This window comes from Poecilia reticulata, linkage group LG4 (assembly GCF_000633615.1).
Source record: "Poecilia reticulata strain Guanapo linkage group LG4, Guppy_female_1.0+MT, whole genome shotgun sequence".
In the NCBI taxonomy this organism is placed as follows: domain Eukaryota; kingdom Metazoa; phylum Chordata; class Actinopteri; order Cyprinodontiformes; family Poeciliidae; genus Poecilia; species Poecilia reticulata.
Window position 1 is genome coordinate 14,562,818 of NC_024334.1, and position 21,040 is coordinate 14,583,857.

General features: G+C 40.1%; 2 protein-coding genes across 4 annotated transcripts in view; one reads left to right on the plus strand and one right to left on the minus strand.

Moving 5' to 3' along the window:
* The window catches only part of mep1ba (meprin A subunit beta a), a 12,535-nt gene extending 7,107 nt beyond the window's left edge, over positions 1 to 5,428 (plus strand). Inside the window, exons 9-15 of one of the 2 annotated variants that reach the window (XM_008407814.1) lie at positions 135 to 284; positions 1,628 to 1,843; positions 2,037 to 2,293; positions 2,916 to 3,126; positions 3,208 to 3,384; positions 4,072 to 4,322; positions 5,302 to 5,428. In XM_008407814.1, coding sequence (XP_008406036.1) covers positions 135 to 284; positions 1,628 to 1,843; positions 2,037 to 2,293; positions 2,916 to 3,126; positions 3,208 to 3,384; positions 4,072 to 4,322; positions 5,302 to 5,334 — 1,295 coding nt within the window. In that variant the 3' untranslated portion in view covers positions 5,335 to 5,428. Of the gene's footprint in view, positions 1 to 134; positions 285 to 1,627; positions 1,844 to 2,036; positions 2,294 to 2,915; positions 3,127 to 3,207; positions 3,385 to 4,071; positions 4,630 to 5,301 lie in introns of those variants that run through there. The other variant, XM_008407813.2, reaches the window with a different exon arrangement.
* A 577-nt stretch (positions 5,429 to 6,005) lies between these two features.
* On the minus strand, positions 6,006 to 20,795 carry uhmk1 (U2AF homology motif (UHM) kinase 1). 2 transcript variants are annotated; one of them, XM_017304419.1, is made up of 9 exons: positions 19,873 to 20,795; positions 19,004 to 19,133; positions 18,416 to 18,602; positions 18,145 to 18,336; positions 17,763 to 17,857; positions 17,608 to 17,684; positions 17,354 to 17,452; positions 15,612 to 15,700; positions 6,006 to 14,473 (listed from the first exon to the last, which is right to left on the minus strand). In XM_017304419.1, exons 1-9 carry the CDS (start codon positions 20,165 to 20,167, stop codon positions 14,327 to 14,329), a joined length of 1,311 nt encoding a protein of 436 aa, XP_017159908.1. In that variant the 5' UTR covers positions 20,168 to 20,795; the 3' UTR covers positions 6,006 to 14,326. The 2 variants fall into 2 exon arrangements, with proteins under 2 accessions (XP_017159908.1, XP_008406034.1); XM_008407812.2 differs by having other exon boundaries at positions 18,416 to 18,605; positions 19,873 to 20,792.
* Between the last annotated feature and the right edge of the window lie 245 nt (positions 20,796 to 21,040).

Consider the following 21,040-nt stretch of genomic DNA (forward strand, 5'->3'; position numbering starts at 1 on the left):
ATAGATAGATAGATAGATAGATAGATAGATAGATAGATAGATAGATAGATAGATAGATAGATAGATAGATAGATAGATAGATAGATAGATAGATACAGTTCCTTGATGTAGCTGATACTATTTCTTCTCCACAGCTAAGTCCTCCACCTTTGTAGACAGCTGTAACTTTGAGGAGGAGAACATCTGCGGGATGATTCAGGGTTCCAGCACAGCCATGTGGGAACAGCGCAGCTCTGTGTCCGGAGGCCCTCACACTGACTTCACCAACATGGGACAATGCAAAGGTGATCTTCAAGTCATTACAAGGTGTTGAGCTTAAGGATGGCATGATTCACTGGTCAACAGCCACCTGTGCAAATACAGACAAGTGTAGGGTCATGCTGATAGAGATTTTACAAGATAAATATGATCAAATAGAAGTAAAATAGTGGAAAGATAACAGCACTCACTCCTCAAACCTATAGGATTCTCGGCCAACATGTGAAATAGGAAAGAACTTTGTCACGTAATGCCATACTTAACCGTATTTATACAATATGTCACCATGTTTATGGTGTGATGAGAAAACCCCAAGCTCTATGTTGAATAATAATAGTAAAAAATAAGTTAATGAAATCCAAATTTATCTTGTTTATTCTAAAACATACAAATTAGCAATATGTTTTTATATTTGCATGTCATTGTACGGCAAGGACAGGTGTGATTTAAAGCTGTAAACCGCTCAAACCTCCTGCTCTTAATAGGCATTTAAGTGCTGCAATGTCATATTTGACCTTTGACTTGTGGGTTCAAAAGATTCAGAGCTAACAGCAAGTGCAGGGGAATCTTCAAAAACCAGTGCTTTTATTTTCTTTTTACAGTATTGTTGTTGCACCGGCTGCAGTTTAACTGAATGAATACAAGCATAAGTTTATCTTTGTTAACTAACCTTAGATAGAAACAGGTCATAAACTATGTTACCTAAGAGTTTTACAGCATTGTGTTTGCAATTAAAGCAACATCTAAAGTTTCTGACAGTGGTGTCCAAAGCACAGGGGCCATTTCAGGTCCGGGGCTGATTTTGTGCAGCCTCTGACTCCAATTTATGAACGTCATCAACTTGGTTGATGTACATGGAGACTTTTTGTTTCAACTGAAGCAAAATTATTCACAACAAATTAAAGTCTTCTTGTTAGAATATTTAACAAAACAAAAATTTGCTTTATTTGCTTTATTTCAATAAACTTGGATGAAAACTGGAAGTTTTCACAGAAGCAATTCTTAAGAAATGACACAAGTGTTTTCTATTGTTTTGTTTTTCAATTGATCCCAGAGGAATTTGCAGCCTTGATGCTTTTCTCTTAATAATTGTCTAATTAAAACACTGCATAAACAGAAAAAACACAATATATATTTTTGTGATTTTATCTTCTCATTCTTTTATTTGTTTTCTAAACCACATGACAAAAAGTTTGGAGACCTCTGATCTAAGACAGTCATACAGATTTATTTTACTTGTATGGTATTCTGATTATGAAATATAATTAAATGACTTGTTTAAAATGCTGTCCGTGCAAATCTAGACATGGTGTTAAAGCTGAGATGTGGAATAACCTTTTTTTTTATTTTTTTCGCCATCCCTGCACAGGAAATGGCTACTTCATGCATTTCAGCACAGAATCTGCTGAACCGGGGGAGAGCGCTTCCCTGGAGAGTCGTTGGCTTTACCCCAAAGCTGGAGCTCAGTGTCTGCAGTTCTTCCTCTACAACACTGGGGCAGCTGATGATGTTCTGAACATATGGGTCAGAGAGTATGACCCAGCCAGCCCCAGCGGCAAACTCAAACTATTCAAGAGCATTTCAGGTGAGAAATAATTCATTTTAACCTGCATGAACCTGTACTGAGCAGACTGCGTATGATTCAAAAATGCGGGACTCTGGTGCCACCTTGTGGTAAACCCATTAATGCTCTCAGACCTAAACTAAGTCGCATTTAAATGCAAATGCAGCTGATGCAGAGAATCATCTTCTGAGTGTTTGTTCTGCTTCCTTCACAGGAGGAGTGATGGGCTCCTGGGAGCTGCACACCGTCGACCTGAGCGTGACCCGGAAGGCCCGGCTGGTTTTCGAGGGGGTGAGAGGAGAGAGTCCGTCACATGGAGGTTTCTCTCTGGATGACATCAACGTGTCATCCACAAAATGCCCCCAACACATCTGGCACATCCGCAACATGAGCCATCTGCTGGCCACCACGCCACCTGGACAGAAACTGTACAGCCCTCGCTTCCTGTCACCGTCCGGTTACTCCTTCCAGGTAACACAAAAGAGGAATCATAACGCACCTTTAAAACCTAAGTGAAAAGGCATTTTTGATCTTTATTCTTGATGTAACCTCTGCAGCCTCAAGATAAAATTAAATATTTCCCTCCTGTGTAGTAAAGTTCATCTCAGTGGGGTTAAGTTCCAGCCTTTGGCTCATTATATATTGTTGATATTCTGCTAATGATGAAAAAAACACAATTTAAAATCACATATGAATAAGTTCTTTCACATAATAGATTATTAAAAACCTGTCATGAACCTTGACTAGGAAATTAGTTAAAACATAGACTGTAGATTTAACTGTAGATTTAAACTCAGAGCTCCTCAGAGGTTTTTTTTCTGTAAATTGTTGGAGCATTCCATGATTTGGTCTTTCAGGGGATTTTTTTTCTCCTCCTTGAATGATGAAAATTAAGTTGTTTGGAAAACGGCCATCCAGTGGAGGCCAGTGCTCATGGTGGTTAGGTAACTGATAATATCTGTCTTAGACGGATGAAAATGACGAGACAATAATCTAATTTAGAAAATAATTTTCATTGTTCTTTAAAGTTACACAAATGGCCTTCACTAAGCATGTTACTGTATCTATTTCCATATTTCTCTGGAGTCTTCAGGTGGGTGTGTACCTGAACGGACGGAGTGGCACTCCTGGGTACATGGCTACCTATTTCCACCTGACCTCAGGCCCCAACGACCACAATCTGAAGTGGCCGTGTCCATGGCAACAAAACAACATAGCCCTGATGGATCAGCAGTCTGATGTCAGACAGCAGATGAACATGCACCGCATGGTGACCACCGACCCCAACAAGATGTCCTCAGATGGTATGAGGGTGCTGACGGTGGGAGTCTGTTGGAGGCGTTTTCAGGAAGCTGCTGTGCCAATCAGTGTCCTGTTGGTTTCAGGTACTGAGTTTTACTGGGATGACCCCAGTAAGGTGGGCTCCAAGGTAACCGGGTCTGACGGCAGCTCTTACTACCGAGGCCCTGGCTACGGGACCAGCACCTTCATCTCACACAGCAGGCTGAGGAGCAGGAGCTTCACCAAGGGAGGCGACGCCTTCTTCCTACTCAGTCTGGAAGGTGAGAGGAGTTTCTGAGGATGACGATCTAATATGGGAAAATACATAAGGCAGTATCGTCCCACATATGAGATATAGTATTAAAATTGTCTTATACTGCAGTGTCAGCACAGACAATATATGTGAGTATATTGATAAATATAAAAGAATTTATTACAGTCACGACAAAAAGGGCACTGTGTTTTTACATTTAATCTAACAAACTATTTAGATTTAGACTTATGAAAGGAAAATATATTTACCAACATATTACTGGAAATATCTTGTAATATTTTCTAATATATTATTTTTCTGATACATTTTCAAATACACTATATACTGTAAGTATACTGAATTACATCTTTATTATTTATGTATTTTGCAATAGATTATATAACTATATAATCTATTAAAAATACTAAATATACAAATGCTTGTGTCTTTTCACATATTACAGCATGTTTGTATGTGTTTATATATCCCAGCTGTTGCTGTTCACAGACAATACATGTATTGTCTGTGAACAGACATATCAATAGTAACTGTAATCAACAATAACTAAGGGAAATGTATTCCTCTACACAGATTTACAAGTGGTAGTAAATGATTAATTACATTGATAAGATAAAACGCACTGATCAGATCTGCCTTTTCCTGATTGGTCAGTAATTCTACACTAACCTCAGGTCTTTTATTTATCCTCTCCTAGATGTATCTGAGCTGCTGGCTCCTCAGCCTCTGCCCCAGTCTGCAGCCTCCACTGTTGGCCGTCTGATTGGAGCAGCAGACCAACCAGCCAATCAGCTCTCTGCAGTTATAGCAGTGGGAGCGTGTGTAGCAGCAGTCATGATGTTGGTGGTCATGATGATTGTGGGTAATGTCTGGAGGCTGAGGAGGAGGGAACAACATGTGAGGAGTGGCTGCATGGTCATAGAGAACATGCCTGGCTTCATGGACAGTGTGAGTCAGCACGCATCCAGACAGCCAGCTCCTTCTACACTTTGTGTCAGCAAAACCTTTGACATGTTTATAGAAAAGCAGAGCATAACTGTGAAGTGGAAGGACATGCTCAATGGTTTTTAACGTTAAATAAGACGTAGAGCAACAAGCTGCCACACTGAGAACAGAACGCCTGCTGAGCAGAACCCAGCAGAGCTCTGAGGAAAAAGTTCTGAATTCTACAATTAAAGTCAGACTTTTGAAGAAAAAAAAAACTGAGCTCTAAGATTTGTCAGAATTCTGAGATTCATGCCAGAATTCTGAGAAAAACAGAATTCTAATAATATCAAAATTCTTATGGAAAAAGGTTTGAATTAAAGTCAGAATTCTGAAGGAAAAAAATATGAATTTAAAGATTCAAGCTAAACTTCTGAGGAAAAATGTCAGAATTCTAAAATTAAGGTCAGAATTCCACAGCAAAGATGACAATTTGAAAATTAAAGCAAGAATTTTGAAGGAAAAATGTCAGAATTCTAAAATTAAAGGAACAATTCTGCAGAAAAAAGAATTTTAAGATTCAAGTCATAATTCTGAAAAAAGGTCAGAATTTGTCAGAATTGTACTGGTTAACAACCATTCAGCATGTTTTCCCACTCACAGTTATGCCATTTTTCAAAAATACCACTGATGAATCTTGGACATAAATCTGTTTGTAGCATATTATAGACTTTATTTCAGCCGCACTTCAAATTGTTTGTGGTGAAAAACCTTGTATTCTTTCCTTCCTTATCACAACTATACTCTAGTTGTGTTGTTCTATCAGATCACGAACTGCTGTTAAAGTCCACTGATGTTTGATATGTGACAAAAAGTAAAACATTTCAAGGGTTATGAACACTTTAATAAGGCGCCATGCCGCTGCAGTTCAAGCTGTATTGTGCTTTGTCTCTTCTGATAAATCAAGTTGTTTAATGTGAGAAAAATGTCTTCTCCCCCACAGGAGCATCCAGCCGCTGACTTACCTTCTCCTTGATCTGCTCCATGATGGCCAAGAAAAGAAAGAACCACCAACCGCTGACCAGACTGTCCGACCTTTATCAGACTCTCCAATAAAATCTGACACCAGTTGTCTTTGACTTTCATCATCCCTTTAGCTTACCTTCCATCAGGAAGACAAGTGGTAGTGAATATGCTCTTAATTTTGACCCATTAATGAATCAAGAATCATTGAAGTTGGTGGGACATTGATCCAAAGGGGATTTGTGGATATCTTTAAAGGGGCAGTATTATCTAAAATCAGCCTTTTTTGAGCCTTGTGTTATGTTATTCCCTTATGAAAAACATACCTGGAGTGTTGCTTTGATTCTTTCATGCATGTTTGAGAAATCCTTAAATCTCCATGGCAACAATTCAGCTGTGCAAAATGTCTGGGTGGATCTAGTCCCGCCTTCGAGGTGCAGCTCCTCCTCAGAGCTACTCCCCCAAAGCTGAAGTTTCCAAGCTATTGTGACTAAAAGAAGAATTTTTAGGATCATCAAGTTTTAAAGGTACATTCAGTAACGTAGAGACAGGTGGCAAAAAGTAACCACAAGTCACCACACTATTCCATGAAGAACTACTGACATGCTGTTCAGATCATCTCATCAGGGAGATGTTTAAAAATCAAAAGAGGAGCTAATACAATAAACAACCAACCACAAGGAGTTCACATTAACAGTTTTATTGTGATTTTCTCAAACAGCCTGAGTGCAACAATTCATACAAATGGAGGGCAGGAAAACATGGATAAACTCACAAAGTTTCACACATGTTGCATGTATGGTGGCCTTTGTCCACTGTGCTTCTGTTTAAGTTGCAGAACCTGAAGAAACAATCATTTCACCTGCGGGACATTTCAGGAAAAATAAAGAGAAAAAATGGCTACTACTCCCCTCATCAAAACAGTGCCTGTGAGGAAGACTTCCAAGGCCACAGATTGTCTTCTGACTGTCTAGAATGGTTCAGACATTTTTGAATTGCTAACAGTCACTAACAATAATGTGCAATTTCACCTTTAATTCTTAATGTTTTGGTTTGATCCAGCTCAGAGCTTTGTTGACCCTTAGAGCTTTGCTGCTTTTTACTTTTCTCTCACATATTAGTTTGTAAGAAGCGAGATAAAACAGACACGTTGTAGAACAGGGCCTGTGGGTTTGGTTTAATACTGACATTTTAAGGCATTTCAGGGCTGTGCAAAGCAGGACCTTTAAAGACGCTGTCACCAAATCTGCTTCCCTTAAAATTTAGACTACAGTTCCTTTGGTTTCTGTCTGACAAAAACAAAAAAACAATTAAGCCACATCGAAAACAAAAGAGAAACATTTTCCATGCAACACTGCATGGTTCATTTTTTATCATTTCACAGATATGCTTCACATCCAAATAAAAAGATAAAGAGTTGAGACCTGTCCAGGAACTGGACAACTCCAGCTACAACCAGACTGCTGCTCTACGTGGCCTTCAGCTGATCAGTCTCGGCAGCATTCTTGACTGAGCAGAACTTTCTTCCTGTGAGACATTTTAAAGGCCAAAATGAAAACTGTCCAAGATGAGCTCGGATTCTCATCGAGTTGCACTTATTGTGCGTGTAGGAGATAAGCCTGGATGCTAGAAATAAAAGGTTTGCAGCATTCTCCACTTCACACACACAAATTTCACTTTGTATCTGCTGACTAAGGAATACCATGCACAACTCTGCAACTGAAACCTAGAAAAACTGTCTCCACAAAACACTACACAGGTTAAAGTAAACAAACCATCAACTGCACAACCTTAATGAGGGATTGGGGTTTTATGTGACAGATCAGAACAAACCAGTGCATAATGGCACCTGGTGTAAGGTAGTGTCCCTCCTCCACCAGCCAATCAAACAGCTGACTTCTCATCTACAGGAAGCTGCTACTTAGATGTTCCTGTGATCTGGAATCAGAGAAGTTTCTCTTGGTCCTTGGAGACTAGGATTGTTCATGCCTGGTTTAGATCAAAGCAGAATGGCCAAGTCAAAGTGCAGTCTTACAAATCCAATCAATTAACCATGGATGGCAAGGCTTGAGGCACACCCTGAAAGGTGAAGGGCAGTAAAAGGCAGGTTGTTGTGTCCAGCCTCTTGTTCTACGCTTTTGGGTCTCAGCTGTATTGAGAAACAATTGCTTGCTGGAGATGTGGACTCTTGAAGTTTTAAATAATTTATCTGATTTTACCCAGTTGTTAACGTTTATCCATGGCATAAGTAATGGCCAACTTTACGAAGCTTACAGGACGTTATATGTGCTGTAAACAACCCAGTGAAGAGTCAGGCCACAAGATCTTTTCCAGCAATAAAATGTCCTTGACTCTATGTTGCTCCGACTTCAGTTGCTCAATATATGGAGGCGTGGCCAACACAGACTGAGCGGCTTCATTCACTTGCTGTACCAACATTGTCAAACTACAACCCTGTGTTGCCAGACAACAATACTAAAACAGCGCAGTAAATCTATATCATCGTTCACAACTTCTCCTTTGCCGATTAGTTTGGTTAAATTTCAACTGGAGAAATCCCAGACGGAGCACCAAAGGGAGATGAAAATCAAGTGGAATTGCACGGGAAGGCAATGGCCAAGTTAAGTAAAAGTACAAAGTAGTTCTTCATGGTTGTGCGCTACTTTGTGTTGGGATTTCACATAAAGTCGGAACAAAGTGCAAAAATGTGAAAATCTTTTTTCAACACAATGTCCAACTAATGGACAAAGACTTAACAGCCTGTATTCACTATGTCTTTGCCTTCCACATGCCCAGTGTTAGCAGTACATAGAAGTAAACTAAACGATGCAGTGCTGGGTTAGAGCCTGGAAGATACAGACATGTTGATGTCTGAACCAGACTGTGTGCATTTTTTTAATAGGTTTTCTGAGTAGAAAACATGAGGAGGGGACAACTAAACATTATAGAGAATATTTTTGCCTTTCACAAAGAAAGGATATGTGACAGAATGGATCTCATTCCAGACAGTCTGAAAACTGTGGAGGAGGGATCTCCATGCTAATGTAGCGTCTTTTGTTGCTCATTTTTTCATTTAGGGTCTGAAACACCAGAACTTGTGAAGTTGGATTTTGACATTGTTAATCCAAACACATCAAGCAAAGGAAGAGAAAAATCAAGACATGCCTAAAGCTACCAGGTTTACCAGATCCAGCCTTTTAGGCTGCTGTTAAATGAGCAGAAAACTCTTTTAATAATCACTATTATATTGTTTTTAATGCATAGTGACTGGGCTGCCATTTTTACAGAGGCCCAAGACAAACTTGTCAACATTTTGCATTTTCTTTCAACAAAAAACACCTTTCCCACACACACAAGGAGTAGGAAGCATCCAGCATTTGCTGGAATATAAAAATTAAGCCACTAGATGTCCCTAGTTCTCATACTCAATCTTTAAACAAAAGCTTCACATTAAGGGTTAGTTAGATTTTTGAGTGATTTTATCCCTTTGCTTCAGTGCTGTGCCACTGAATTACCGTGGCTTAGTGTTTGTGTGCAAACCTACTAACGACTTTAAACACATCCAAAGCCTGCAGGGTGGGATGTCAACCAACACTTGGAAAACTGTAAACTGGTGAAGTAGCCAGCATGAGCAATTTCTCAGAGGCTCCCCCAACTTGAATGTAAGTAAACTTTCAAAACTTCAAAGCGTTTGAGCAATTCTTGGCGGCATATCTGCAAACTTGCAACACTTAGCCTCTGCTAGACCTGGAGATTTTGTATCCCAGCATCTCCAGATGAGTCAAAACTTATCCAAAATTTTTCACCTAAGTAAGGGCACGTCAATATAAGGGTTGGCTACTTCCTGTGATAGAAAAGATCTTGTGTTTGCTCTGTCAACGAACGCCTAGTTCACATGACAAACTTTTTATGCTGAATTTTGTCCCCACTTCCCCCTTTCCACAATCTTAAGGACACTTGATTATTGTGATATGTCTTATAGTCATAAGGGATATTAATGCCATGTTTGGTGTGTTAAGAATGATCTCGTCCGCTCAGAAGGACTTCATGACCTAAAGTCGATATATTGAACACACTGGATTGTCTTGGTCCGATATCGCAGTGTGTGTGGTCTTCACACAGCCTAAACCTTCCTTAAAGAGTTATGTATAGCAGTCAGCTCTTCTAATGAAGAATATGACGGGGCTGTTCACTTTGTTCTCTCCCTGTAATATTTTCATGTCCAAGTCCTGCTGGCATCACCACTCTTTAATGTGGGTGCTGTTATTGAGTGAAGGAGACTCAAAGTTTGCCATTTGCAGGTGAGGAAAATGTAGGAAGCTAGTTAAAATATTGGCTAAAACATGTCGCTACATGTCTGCTACTCATTTAGGCTGCAAGACAGCGAGAGAAAGTCAGGCGTTCAACAACAGGAAGCAAGAATACTTCTTAGAAATCTATGAGGCAAGGTAAAGATCTACATTCTCTAGATAATACAACCCATTAGTGCTGTTACTTAATGTAGCCATGCTTAGTTGCTAATATATTACAGAAAGTTTAAATGGCAGCTCTGTAATCACTTTTGACATTTTAAAATGGTATAACCCTGTTTTACTATGAATGCACTGTCACACACACCATGTGACATTGCCTCTGCTTTTAATGTGACCACAAGGTGTCTTCAATCAGTAAGCTGCTATGATGCAGATAGCTACAGGAAATCCTTACGGCTCACAACCATCAGCATCTACATCAAGTTTTTGAAGAAACTAAGATAACATGAGTTAAAACATTAAAGTTCCCTTTTGTGATTAATAAAGTCTGTTTGAAATTAAATGAATTAGAATAATGAATGGATATTTGCAGCAGGGAGACTACACCTAAGGTCAGAGGTCATTTTGATCTAAAAGTATTTGTTGGTAATAATTGCATGATTTTCTAAGGAAAAAAATTCTGAAGTTTTATATCTACAATTATCCTAAATTAGTTGAAGTACTATAAAGTCTTGGGTGTCCAGCTTTACTAATTAAGGTTTCGTGTCCTGCCAGTCAGATGTGTCTCCATTCCAAAACAGCTGATTCAAATGCTCCAACTAACTCAGTGTGACAATGTTCTGCTAATGATCCATCATTTGATTCAGGTGTGTTGAAAAAGGGAAACAACCAAGACTGGCATACCACCAGCTTTTCAGGACTGACTGCACCTCCTCTTTAAATGGAAGACTATAACATTTAAAAAGGGAAAAAACTTCTGTGTCAGATATGTGACAAGGTACGAGGCAAAGAATGAAAGAAAACGTTCCATGAGGTTGCAGTTTTCAGGCTGGTGCAAACTGTACTTCACTGAAAATTCATTTCAAGCTACACAAAGATTTTTAGTCTAAACACTGCTTTGTGAGAAAACAGGTATTAACTTTTCTTCAGGCACATAATATTTGAGAGGAACCATCTTGACACCAAAACTGCACTTTTCCCATTACATATAGACTTCACAACATCTTCTATTGAACAAAATCTATTTAGGGGCGGCGGTGGCTCAGGAGGTAGAGGTTCGTCCTGAAACCGGCGGGTTGCCCATTCAAACCCACATTCTGTCTGTTTTAGTCAATTTACAGGTGAAGTGTCTCTTAGTAACAAAAAGGTTGCTTTTTGACTTTTGCAGAATTGTTCAATTCCGGTCAATAGCATAGTGCTTATTTGTTAGCAATGCTAACCAGGGAAGATTTAATAGTTAAGCATAATCAGTGCTTTAACTTTTCAGCCTATTTATAGCAAATAACAAATGGAAAAGCCATCCAACATCACTTAAGTTACATATGAAATGTGGATCTGCTCTAACTAAAATATCACATCTCCATTTGTTTATATAATATAGAAATAAACCTTATGAACTAATTGACATTCGTGGCATGTAAAAAGCAAATGAATTTTTATAAAATAGGTTGCAATAAATTGTTATTGTCTAGCAGCAATAATGGAGATTAAACGGAGTTTGTCTTTAAGGCAAAGGACACATAAGTGGTAATGGGGTAGATTCATTCATTTCAACATTCTACGGATTCTTTTTGTCTTTAATCAAACTAATTATTCAATTAGAATGTGTAGTTTGTGTGTTTGTTTGTGTGTAATGTTTAAAAGGCAAATGTACTCTACCTATTTCCTGTCGTTACAGCAGCATTTTAAATGGCACTTGTGATAGTATAATAATTGTGCATAACGTAATCCTATGAGAGCTGGGCAGTAAGAACTACTTTTACTCAGATTTACTTGAGTAACTTTTTAGAAAAAAATTAGCTTTTAGTAATAGTTTTAGTATACCTCAATTTTTACTTTTACTTGAGTATAGTTACTATGAAGTATCATTGCTCTTACTTAAACAGAACTGGGTATTCAACAAACTGCGAGTAACTTCACTGAATGAAGAACAAACATGTTTTAACCAAAAAAGTACCTGATAGAGACACAGCTACATTTTATGATGAAATGAGAGCTCTTGTTTGAAGAGGTCTCACTTCTTGTTCATCAGCTTTGTTGTTCTGATGATCATTTTTTATCTGATGAGATAATTACAGATGGAAAAACAAAGACAGTAAACACTATACATTGTCACTGGAAGTATTTTACCTTATTCTGACATATGTAAAGAGAGATAACTTACTATATTAGTTTAATATGTTTTTTTAAAGGTATTTGGAAAAGCATTTGTTCTTCCTTAAATTGTTATTTTGTAATTATGTAATTAATTTGCATCAATTCTTTTCATTTTGGTTTTTCAGAATGCTAAAAAAAATGCACATAACTTTGTTTTGTTTGTCTGATGATGTCATTTAAAATATATATTAATGTTCTCATCAGTTACTGAAGTACTTGAGTCGCCTTTTTAATACTAATGTCGAGTAATTTCTTGGATGGATATGTTTTACTTGAGTACAATTTTTGGGTACTGAACCTCTACATCTGGTCATAAATTGGAAGATGAACCAGGAGTTTCATAATTGCTTATTCTACAACAGTAAGTCCATAACATTGCAAAAATTTCCAGCTTTCTGTCGCCCAGGGTGATCTGCTTGAAGCAGTAAAGATGGAAAATACAGAGGAAAAAAAACTTTCTATTTGACATCTTGAAAAAAAAAAATCTAAACTTTCTGTTGATATTTCAAGCACATTTTTCTGCAGAACAGTACTGCTACAAAGCTGGGTTAAAAATCAACCCAATGCTTCTTGCACAAACTAACCAAACACACCAGGAGATTGTCAAACATTCCTTTTTTTCCTCGCAGTCAGTCACTTCAGCAGCCTCTGTAGGAACATTTAAAGGTGCCACAAAGTGAAGAAAATAAAAAGTGGTGCCAAGAAGAAAAACTCCATCGTCCCAAAGCAATGTCACATAGAAATGTCTGAAGAGAGCTACAGGTGGTTCTCTGCTGTGGCTGACTGTGTTCGCTTTAAATCTGCATCTGGAGCAACGCTTCGTTTCCAACTGGCAGCAATGCCGGTTGCCGTAATGAGACGTTTTCTACTTCTGGTCAGAGCATTTTCTGAACTAGAAGAAAAGCGTAATTTCTAACTTCAATGTTTTACAGGGTTCCTACCTGATCTTTGTGTAAACATTAGACATTCTCAGACTCCAAAACTTCTTTGTTCCTTGTGCTCATTTTAAAATTTAAATTAAAATTTTACTTTTTTTGAGGTATGAACTGGAAACCTGCCCATGACGTAGCCCTTCTTTCCCTCAATGCTATCTGGAACATACACGTATGAAAAATGGATGGATGTTTCTAAAGTGGGGAGGTTTTTCATCTTGCTACTGCAGGAACAAGAACCTAAGAGGAGGAAAGGACTCAAGGCAGGATGAAAGGAAGGAAATAAGGACACAAAGAAGAAATGGGAAAGAAAGAAAGAGAGTGGAAGAATGTCAAAAAGTAGGACATAGGAAGCTAGCTCAGTCAGAACAAGAGAGGAAGAGGACAGGAAGGATGACACTAGGAAAAAAGTTTGATGGGAGGAAAAAAAACTAAATTATTTTCCATAGTTTTCTACACTTATCCGGTACATGAGTGTAGAGAAGTCAAACGGTATCCCTATGAACTCTGGATTGAGGATGTGTAATAGTTCTTGTGATATTTTCAGTGCTACAATGAAAACATGAAGTTTTCCTGGATGGAAGCTCAGTCAGAGGAAACATTCCGTCAACGGCTACAGGACAGCTTCCTATAGCCACAGGGCGGCAGTATATCCCTCAGTACCATTCCTCCACCTTAAAATACATAACATAGCCCAAAATAAATAGATAAAAATAAACTGCTGGAACAACAGTACCACATGTTAGCTTTCACCACAGTGAACCTTCAGCTTCTCTTTAGGATTATATAGTTTGAAGATCTAAAACATCTAAATCACTTGATACACAGAACAAATTACATCCCTGACACACAACGTCAAATGGGTTTTCATTAGCCACTCATACTGCACTATTCAAAGGCAACGGAGCGCAGCTTCTCCTGCAGCAGACTGCTAATGTTCCAGTAGAGTCATCAGACGAGTCGGATGTTTTCACAGTGAAGCACTGGGAGGGTGTCTGCACACCAAACATCACAGCTAGTTTCAGCTGCTGCTCTGCATGGAAACAATGCTGAGCAACATGCCTTTCAGCAAAGCAGTTGCTGCATTTTAAACAACCCATCTCTTATGCGCTTCGTAAAACTTCAGCAATGACCAAGACATGCAGATTAAGCCTATAAGCATCGCAGCGGTGTTAAACGGGAACAAAGTCTTGATTTTTGCTTCTAATTGCTGCATAAATATGATTGTAAACTCATCTTAGAAATGTAAATGTGTTGTCAGAAGGACTCCAACTTTAACTTATTTCCTTAAAAGTAGAATTAATATAGCAATTCCCCTACAGGAGAAGCTTGATAATCTAATGTCTGCATCTGCATCCAGGTGTTGAAAGTATCAGTATACGGGATGTAGGCCAAAACACAGCGCTGTTCTTTAAATGAGGCGGATGGAGGAGCAGACTGATCCTCACTGCACCGTCTGGTACAGGTAACCTCTCTTGTAGGCGCTCAGCGGGTAGAAGGTGGCCACCACAAACCTCCCGTCGAAGGTTCGGCCGGTCAGCAGCCGCTGGGCTTCTTTGGAGTCGCTGGAGTTGGCGTACTCCACAAACACCTGATGGGAACGAAAGGGTTAAAGGACGAGTGAAAGAAACGCTGAATGTTGTAGAAACAGTCAGAACATTGAGCATTGATTCAATCTGCCTCAGGCTACGTTCACACAGCAGGTCTACATCCTCAATCCCAAATGTTGGCTGAAATCTGATTTCTTTTGCGTGGTCATTCATACTACTGACTGAATGCGACCCAAGTCAGACTTAAGTGTGAACAGCTTAAGACCTCAAAGCGACCTGCATGCGCAAGAGGAGAAAGTAACCAGCACAGAGCAGCGCTCTGTTAACAATGGATGGAGCTTTTCATGATGTCACAAGATCATAACAAAAAGTCAATAAAAAGAAAGTACAACTACTAGAAACGGCCGTTTGTTGGGCAGTGACTGCTGGCGCTGTAGAGAAGTCTGTTTGGATGTGTGGCAGTGAGAGAGGTGGGGTTGGGATGTGATGCTTCACTGTTGGCACTGCTTGCTCCAGACACTGTTTAATGCATCTGGCTTCTTCTGCTGCAGAATCATGTCAAAGATGTAAAAGATGGATGTGACATATCCAGATTGCAGACGCTGTGAAAGCTACTGGATAAGTTTCTGATTTAGCAGCACATACAGCCTGGTATAAACCAGCCTCTTAGATGGACCCTGGATATGGAGGAACTGTTGCTTCCTGGAGGTGTGGACTCTGTTGAAGCTTGAGACTTTAACCAACTGCTAACATTTGACGTAGGTAATGACCCAGCTTGAAGCTTATTGGAAATTGCCTTCACTGTAAACATCCATCCCCCACTGCAAAGAGAGAGAGAAGTGCCGAGCTGAACAGATATCAACTTAATGTTAAGTTGATATCTGGAAGCATGGCCAACACGGACGGATCGGCTTTGTTCTCTTCCTCCGCTGTTATTGCTAAAACTACAGTCGGACTACAATACTAAAACAGCAGAAAATCGTTCACAACTTCTTCTGTTCGCTGATTGGCCCAGAAACATTTTATATGCTGAATTCTGTAGAAAGGCAGTGGACAGGGTATAGCACATGGCAAGGTGACACAATTCAGATTTTTTTTTCTGAAAAAATTGGGCCGTTCAGACTGTCATGAACATTTACCTGCTATGTGAACAATGACTTGTTGGCTAAATCCTCTCACCTGCCCTTTTCCAGGATTCTCCTTAGGAATGAGCAGAGAAACCACTGAGCCGTACTTCTGGCACTCCTCCTTCATGTCCTCCAGTATGTCTGGGAACAATAATCAACACAGACTGTTGAGCTTCTGCTTGCATTCACTGTGGGAAGTTTTTTTTTATTTGTTAGATTTCCTTTTGTTTTGTTTTTTTGCTGATATTAACCTCTAGTTACATTGACACGTACCGACTATACATTCTTCTGTACTAATTGCAGTCACCAGCTGGTTTCTCTAATTGTTATGGCTCAATTAATTTGTGCTCAGGAATGTATTTCAGGTTTCACTGAAGTGAAGAAGTCCTGGGAAGCTCACATAGCAGAGATGCCGACATTGGCACCAGAACGTTCAACTAAGGCTTGGATTGACCGATGGCCCTGATGTCTTTTACTTTTTAAAAATGGGGGAGAGAAGAAATTTCTTGCTTCTCGTGCAACACGTTCAGACCTTAAAAGCTTGTGCAATTCTCTAATGTTCTCACAAAGATGTTCTGAAACATATCTGAAGTGTTTGCTTGAAAATGTGCCACACATTCTCAACTGAAGCGTCCGTTGCTCTAAGGTCTTTGTGGATTTTTTCTGCATTATTACCAACAGCCTGGCAGCAGGTGCTGAGGCATCCTCACACCACACTCAGAGATGGTTACCGGCTAGATGACGGTGTGTCGCCACGACTTCCACTTCCTCCAAAACGATCACAAATGCTGTTTTATATGCCTACAGTAGTCTTTCTCAAACTTCGGTCTGCGGACCACTGGTGGTCTGCGGGTGCCCCCCCGAGTGGTCAAGAATGTTGACCACTAGGAGGCAACATTTGTGGTACTGCATGTGAACGACTGTTTATTTGCCGAGACGATAACTTAAAGTGAGACACAGTTAGCTTACCAAAGGACTTTGTTAAAAATAACGATGGAAAATTGGTTTAAAACCGGATCACTCAAAAGAAAAGCTGCAGACATTGGTGGAAAGAAAACAACTCAGGGACTACTTATATGATCAGAGGAAGCTAAGTGCTGAGTGTTGGTGTGTTGTTCACTAGCGATGGATTCCTTTGAACGGTTAGCAGTAGGAATCACTCCAGTTAATCAGAACTGTTCTTTGTTTTTTATTACTTTGTTTGGTAATGGATGATGCTCTGCTTTTAGGTCAACAGCAATTGTTATTTTTATTTAATTAAAAAAAAACATTACATTAAAGTAAATAAATACAATTGTTAGAAATGGGTTAATTATTTTTATATTTAATGGTGCAGAAAAATATTTTTTTGTTTCCGTTAAAGCAACTCAAGTCTATTTTTCTTTAACTGTGCTTCTAAATCACAATTAGCCCTAAATGTTAATAACATTTGGTAGTAAAGAACAACTTATTTTTTTATTTCCATGTATTTGACATCATTGGAAAGCTTAGACACTTTCAGAATATGTAAATAACTCAAAATGCCCAAGTAGACCTGTTCATATCTTTGTCATCACATTAACCAAACAGCACCACTCTTCTCATTAGGAAAACAAAGAAACAACAACAATATGACTAATATTTTCATTTCAGATTGCATCATATATTAAGTTGTTTTATCGCAGGGCAATTTCAGGTTAGGTGGTCCGCGACTGTTTGTTAAATGGGTTAAGTGGTCCTCAAAAAAGTTTGAGAAACACTGGCTTCTGTAACAAAAAAAGAAAATTTAAAAAATACAATAGAAACACACAATACCTTCATACTCTTCGTCATTGTGCAGGTGGCTGTCGTCAATCAGGTTAAGCAGACGGAGAACAGGGGAAGGCAGTAGAACCAGATCCTCTATGTGAGGGGCTGACACACACACACACGCACGCACACACACACACACACACACACACGCACGCACACACACACACACACACACACACACACACACACACGTAGGTAAATATAGCAGAGTAGGAGCTTCAGGGATGACTGCAGACATGCAAAGTATGTCCACCTACCGAAGGGGATACTGAAGAACGGGTTGAGCAGGGCAGCTTCAGCTGTGCATCTCTGCTTTGGGTTGTTGAGCAGCATGCTGCACACAGAGCAAACAGCCCACTTCACTGTAGACTACGTCAAGGAACAGAGGCAGAGTCCAGGAGCCAACACTTACCTTTTAATAAGGTCTCTGAGGTGATAGACTGGGATGGCAGGGCACATCACGCCATTACTGGCAAAGATGCGGTTGACGACGGCAACGCTGTTGTCCTGCAGCCCAGAAACAGAGGCAGTGTGATCTGATTCCATTATCCAACAGATTTCCATTATTACAAATTTCCTTGTTTTAAGCTTAGAAAAACACAGAAGTGTTCAACTGGAGCATGAAAATGAACTCAGCAGCAGCATTTTATTATCACTAGAAACGCATTTAATAAAATAAAAGTATTAAAATGTTAACATTTCTAGTTTTAACAGGATAAAAAAGAAATGGTTGAAACTCAATATTTTCCTTAATAAAGCCAGTCGTCCTGGTTCTGTGGAGTGTTTGGCGGTACCTTCCAGTCCTGTGAGCGGACGGTGTCTTTCAGTTTGATTCCTGAGAACATCTCCAGCAGGATGACGCCCAGGCTCCACAGGTCGATGGCAGCTGTGCAGCCGGAGTCTCCCTCCATCCCAGCCTGTGCCAGGCTGTTCTGGAGCTCGGCTTCCGGGGCTCGATACCCATCCGTCTGGATGTACTTCACATCCTAACAAAACAAATAGATCACTTTAAGAATCCCTGTTAGCCCGTCTTCTATTTTCTCACAGCCCAACATGCACACAAACCTGGTTTCCCTGTTTGAAGCTCAGCCCGAAGTCGATGAGCTTGAAGCACTCGTCGTCGGCACTCCACAGGATGTTGCGTGGTTTGAGGTCAGCGTGGACGTAGCCTTCCCTGTGAAGGAAGGCAAGAGCCTCCAGGATGTCTCTGGCACAGTGCTGTACCAGCCACATGGAGTGGCCCTTCTGGGGTCTGCTGCAGGGCATCAAACACAGGGGGCCAGCCATTCATTTCTCAAGTTATAGGCTTTATTTGCAACTATAAAAGGACAAATAATAGTGGAAGAGCCAACAGCCTTGATTTTAATAAATGTATTTAATCCATTCTTATTTTCCATGGTGAGATGATTCAATGACAAAAAAAAAATGCTTTTTAAATCGAAGAATTTGGTCAAAGGTGTCTTAAGAAATAAATCAAGTGGCAAATAACAATAAGACAACAACCACAACTGGTTCTTGAAGCTAAATAAACTCTCTGACTTTCCTGTCTGCAAGTATTCCAGCAGTAAGACAGGAGCTAAGACACGTAACCCGCCTGCTCCAACCAGAGACCAAGAATGACAGTGTGATCAGCAGCAACATGGAGCTGCTTACCTTACACCCTTGACTCCATTGCTGCGCCTCACCAGCAGCTCCGATAAGCTGACATCCAGGAGCTCCAGCAGGAGGCAGCGCGTAGCCACCCCCACACAGTTGTGGTTGGTGAACACGCCATACAGTGTGACTGAGAAACAGGAGGACACATCATGCATCATAAGGAAAGTAATCAAAACTGTTTTCAATTTTGATCAACTTAAAAAAAACAGGCTTCAACATATTTTAAAGAAAGTGCATGCAGTGGGCCAACACAAAGTACTGTAAACTGGGAAAGAAAATGTAAAACATTTTGTTACATATAAAGATCTGATAATTCCTTCCATCTCTTGATGGTGGATCTAACTGAACTCCAGAGGATGTTCAGGGACTTAGAGAATGTTTTGCAAAGTACCTGCAAAACAGGTACTCTGAGGCGAGTGTAGCAAAAGCTGGTGTTGCAGTGCTAACTTGGAGGGACTAAATGCAACTGCACGCCACAGATTTTTTTCCAGACAAGTTTTCGAAAACAGTGTAATAATTATCTTTCACTTCACTTGAAGTGTACTTCATTTTTAGATCTCAGAAACTCCAAAAGAAGAGACTGAGGTTTTGGTTTTAACATGACATAATGTGAATACATTTAAAGTGTGTGAATGCTTTTGACTTGCTCAGCAGATTAACTATTGGAAAGAGAATCACTCTTTCAGGAAAAACAATAAAACCTTTGGGATTTTTGCAGAATTTGGCTAATTACTAGCCACGGTTGCAGAAAGACAAAACTCAGTTTTTGGAGTTGCTTACTCCAAAAAGTAAGCAACTAAACACACAGGAAGCAACGTCACCTCTGCAACCAAGCACACACTGAAAACGTCAAATATTGCTCTTACCGATGTTCTTATGCCCCTGGATGTCCTCCAGCACGGCCCTCTCTTTGTGATAGCCATAGTCCCCTCCCTGCGAGTCGCCCTGGAACTCCTTCACTGCGGCCGTGGCAGCTCTGCCGGAGCTGACTTGGTAAACCGAGGCCGACACACCTTGACCGAGCCGGGACTGAACGGTCCAGATCTCGCCGAAAATCTCAAACAGCACCGGCCTCATGCTCTGGTCCACGCTGACCTGGGACGGGATACTTTCTGGAGCCTGAACCTTGGAGGTTGGCTCGGACGGGACGCAGTGAGCCATCGGAGGGCGACGGAGGAGAGAAAAGCAGAGGAGGGGAGGCAGCTAGTTGAAAGGTGGAAGCAGCTGCGGGAACATTGCGAGCCAAGTTCTATGGTCACCTTATCTGCGCTGCTAATTAAACACCTGGACGAGTCAACGCCAGCTTACACACAGCGTGGTTACATCAACAAGCCTGTTTAAAGCCAGCACCAAGTAACGTCGGAGCATATTAGGAGAAGGTTTGCTGTCAAAACGAGTCAGCTGACAGATAACGTTAGCCAACTTAGCTTCCACAAACTGTTTATCTAGCCACCGACTTTGAGGGCAAAAACACACCGCTCCCACGGCGGATGGGAGATAACGTCCTCCATAATGCACCAATAACTTCTAAAGCGGCCAAATGTTATATATAAATTGCACAAAAACTAGTGTATCAGAACACTGCGAAGTTTCGCTGAAGTTGTAAATTCAGGTTGTTGACACTTAACTAACTTCCGTTTCTGCTGGGTTCATTTCCGTCTTCTCAAACGAAACGTCTGCCCCCTGTCTGTTAGGAGGGTGCTCACACTTAGTGTTTTTGTATGAAGCTGCTTTTGAAAACCTTAACGTTATTAAAATTTCCACTATGTCATGTTTATACCATAGTAGAAATAAAAATTATATTTTTTCATAAAACGGGCTTGTAATTGAACCCCAAAATATTAAGAATAACGAGACTGCAAAACTGTTCATAACAAAATAAATACATCAATAAAGGTGGACTGCCACCCTAGGGGAACAGTAGAGAAGTTCTGCATATAGTCTGTCATGGTAAAGAAAAAGTCGACTCAGATAATCTGACCAAAATAATGAGATCCTAAATCCAGACTCAGAAGTTCTTAGAAGCATCTAGTT